Raw genomic sequence first — 1688 nt, 5'->3', positions numbered from 1 at the left:
GGGTTCTAAGGAAAGGAATGGAACACTAGGAAGTGGTGGGAATAGAAAGGGGCCACTCCTTGCAACCCCACGGACCGAAGCCCGCCAAGCTCCTCTGTCCATGAAAATTTCTAGGCAAGATTACTGGAGTGGGTTGACATGTCCTACTCCAGGGGATCTTCCCGACCCAGGGATTGAACCCTCATCTCCTGTGTCTCCTGCATTGGCAGGCGGATTCTTGACCACTTCGCCACCTAGGAAAGTTTTATAGAAAGGGGCGGGGTCTAGAAAAGGAGAGGTAGCAGTGGGTGGGGAGAGGCAGGTCTCAGAGTAAGGGGTGGGGTTTGGGGAGGGGATGTTGCCACTGCTTGGGGGCGGGGACTAATCTACAGACCCCTTAGGTCCCTGGTCTCTCCCATGTCCCTTCCACGCTCACCCAGTAGCCTCCCAGGCCAGTGCGCGTGCAGTCAGTCTGCACGTCCCTCAGGAAGGGCAGATGGTAGTACTTGGCAAACAGCAGCAAGATGACGCCCTGCATCCGCACGGTGCTCACCTGCCGCAGAGGCGAGAGGAGGCTGAGCGGCGGGACACGGCTCCCACCCCGCCCTCGCCTTTTCCGGTCCTTAAAGGTCTGCTCCTCCATCCTCCTATTTCAGGAACCCGGCCACAGAGGCTCAGCGGGCCCCACAGTGAGTCATGGCAGAGCTAGTACTGGGAAGCCAGGGGTCTCCACTTCCCAGGGGGGCAGCTGAGGGAGGCGTTACCAGCACAAAGTTGAAGGGCCCTAGAGCATCCATGAAGAGCTCGCTCCACTGGTCCGTAAAGAGCGCGTCCTTGAGCCGCTTGTTGATCATGGAGTTCACTTCCTGCAACCTGGGGGGGGGCGGAGTGGGGGGCGGATGGCGAGGCGGCGTTCGGATTGGGGGGCGCCCTAGGAACCCCTCCCACGGGCAAGGGACTGGGAGGCCCCAGGGGCTCGGGGGGGGGGGTCCGCTCGCCCTGCCCCCTCACCCTATGGCGATCATGTCTGCCCTGTCACTGTCATCGCTGGTGCTGCCCAGGTGGAGAAGGGACGTGACATCGTCGGGGGGCATGGCGGTGCCCACGTTCCACGTGACCACAGTGATCCTGGGGATGGGGGTACGGAGGGGTTACTACTGGGCACCACCCCTTACCCTCAAGCTCCCTCCCACAGGGCTCTTAATGGGGAGACAAGCTGTGGGTGAATGCCCTCAGAAGGACCCACCGTGGGCCCAGGACCCCTCCCACCAGACTCTCCAGAGGAGATCAACTGAGGCAGGGGTGGGCAAGTCCCTTCCGAGGGGACTGCTGTCTTCTGAGGATCCCAGAGTGGGTCTAACAACCCCAGGGACTCTTCCTCAGGGGGGTCAGCTGGGGCAGAGTAGGGCCCACCACCAGAGGATTGCTTGTCTCAGGGCTCAAGCCCTGGCAGCCAGGCTCTCGGGAGAAGGCCCTCACCAGAAGCCAGGGTCGCTCTTGCAGGTGGGCTGGGCTGACCAAGAGGAGGATGACGAGGTGGGTGTAGAAGAGGAGGTGGTCACCGGGACCGGAGTTTCTCTGGGCTGAAGGCTGGGACTCAGACGCTCACCAGGCCCGGCACCCTGGCTGCTAGGCCTGGGGAGGGCCATCTCAGGAGCTGGGGGGACACCTGGGGAGCGGTTGGGGGAGCGGCTGGGGGAGCGGCTGGG

General features: G+C 62.8%; 1 protein-coding gene across 1 annotated transcript in view; it reads right to left on the bottom strand.

The window, feature by feature from the left end:
- The window catches only part of INPP5J (inositol polyphosphate-5-phosphatase J), a 10999-nt gene that overhangs the window by 5547 nt on the left and 3764 nt on the right, over positions 1-1688 (bottom strand). Inside the window, 4 exon segments of the mRNA XM_010828875.1 lie at positions 416-532; positions 744-852; positions 991-1107; positions 1459-1688. The exon segment at positions 1459-1688 is cut by the window's right edge and continues 10 nt beyond it. Of these exon segments, the coding sequence (XP_010827177.1) occupies positions 416-532; positions 744-852; positions 991-1107; positions 1459-1688 (573 nt within the window).

Source organism: Bison bison, unplaced genomic scaffold (genome assembly GCF_000754665.1).
Source record: "Bison bison bison isolate TAMUID 2011002044 unplaced genomic scaffold, Bison_UMD1.0 scf7180017864495, whole genome shotgun sequence".
NCBI classification, from domain to species: Eukaryota; Metazoa; Chordata; class Mammalia; order Artiodactyla; family Bovidae; genus Bison; species Bison bison.
This window is presented reverse-complemented; position numbering and strand designations above follow the sequence as displayed.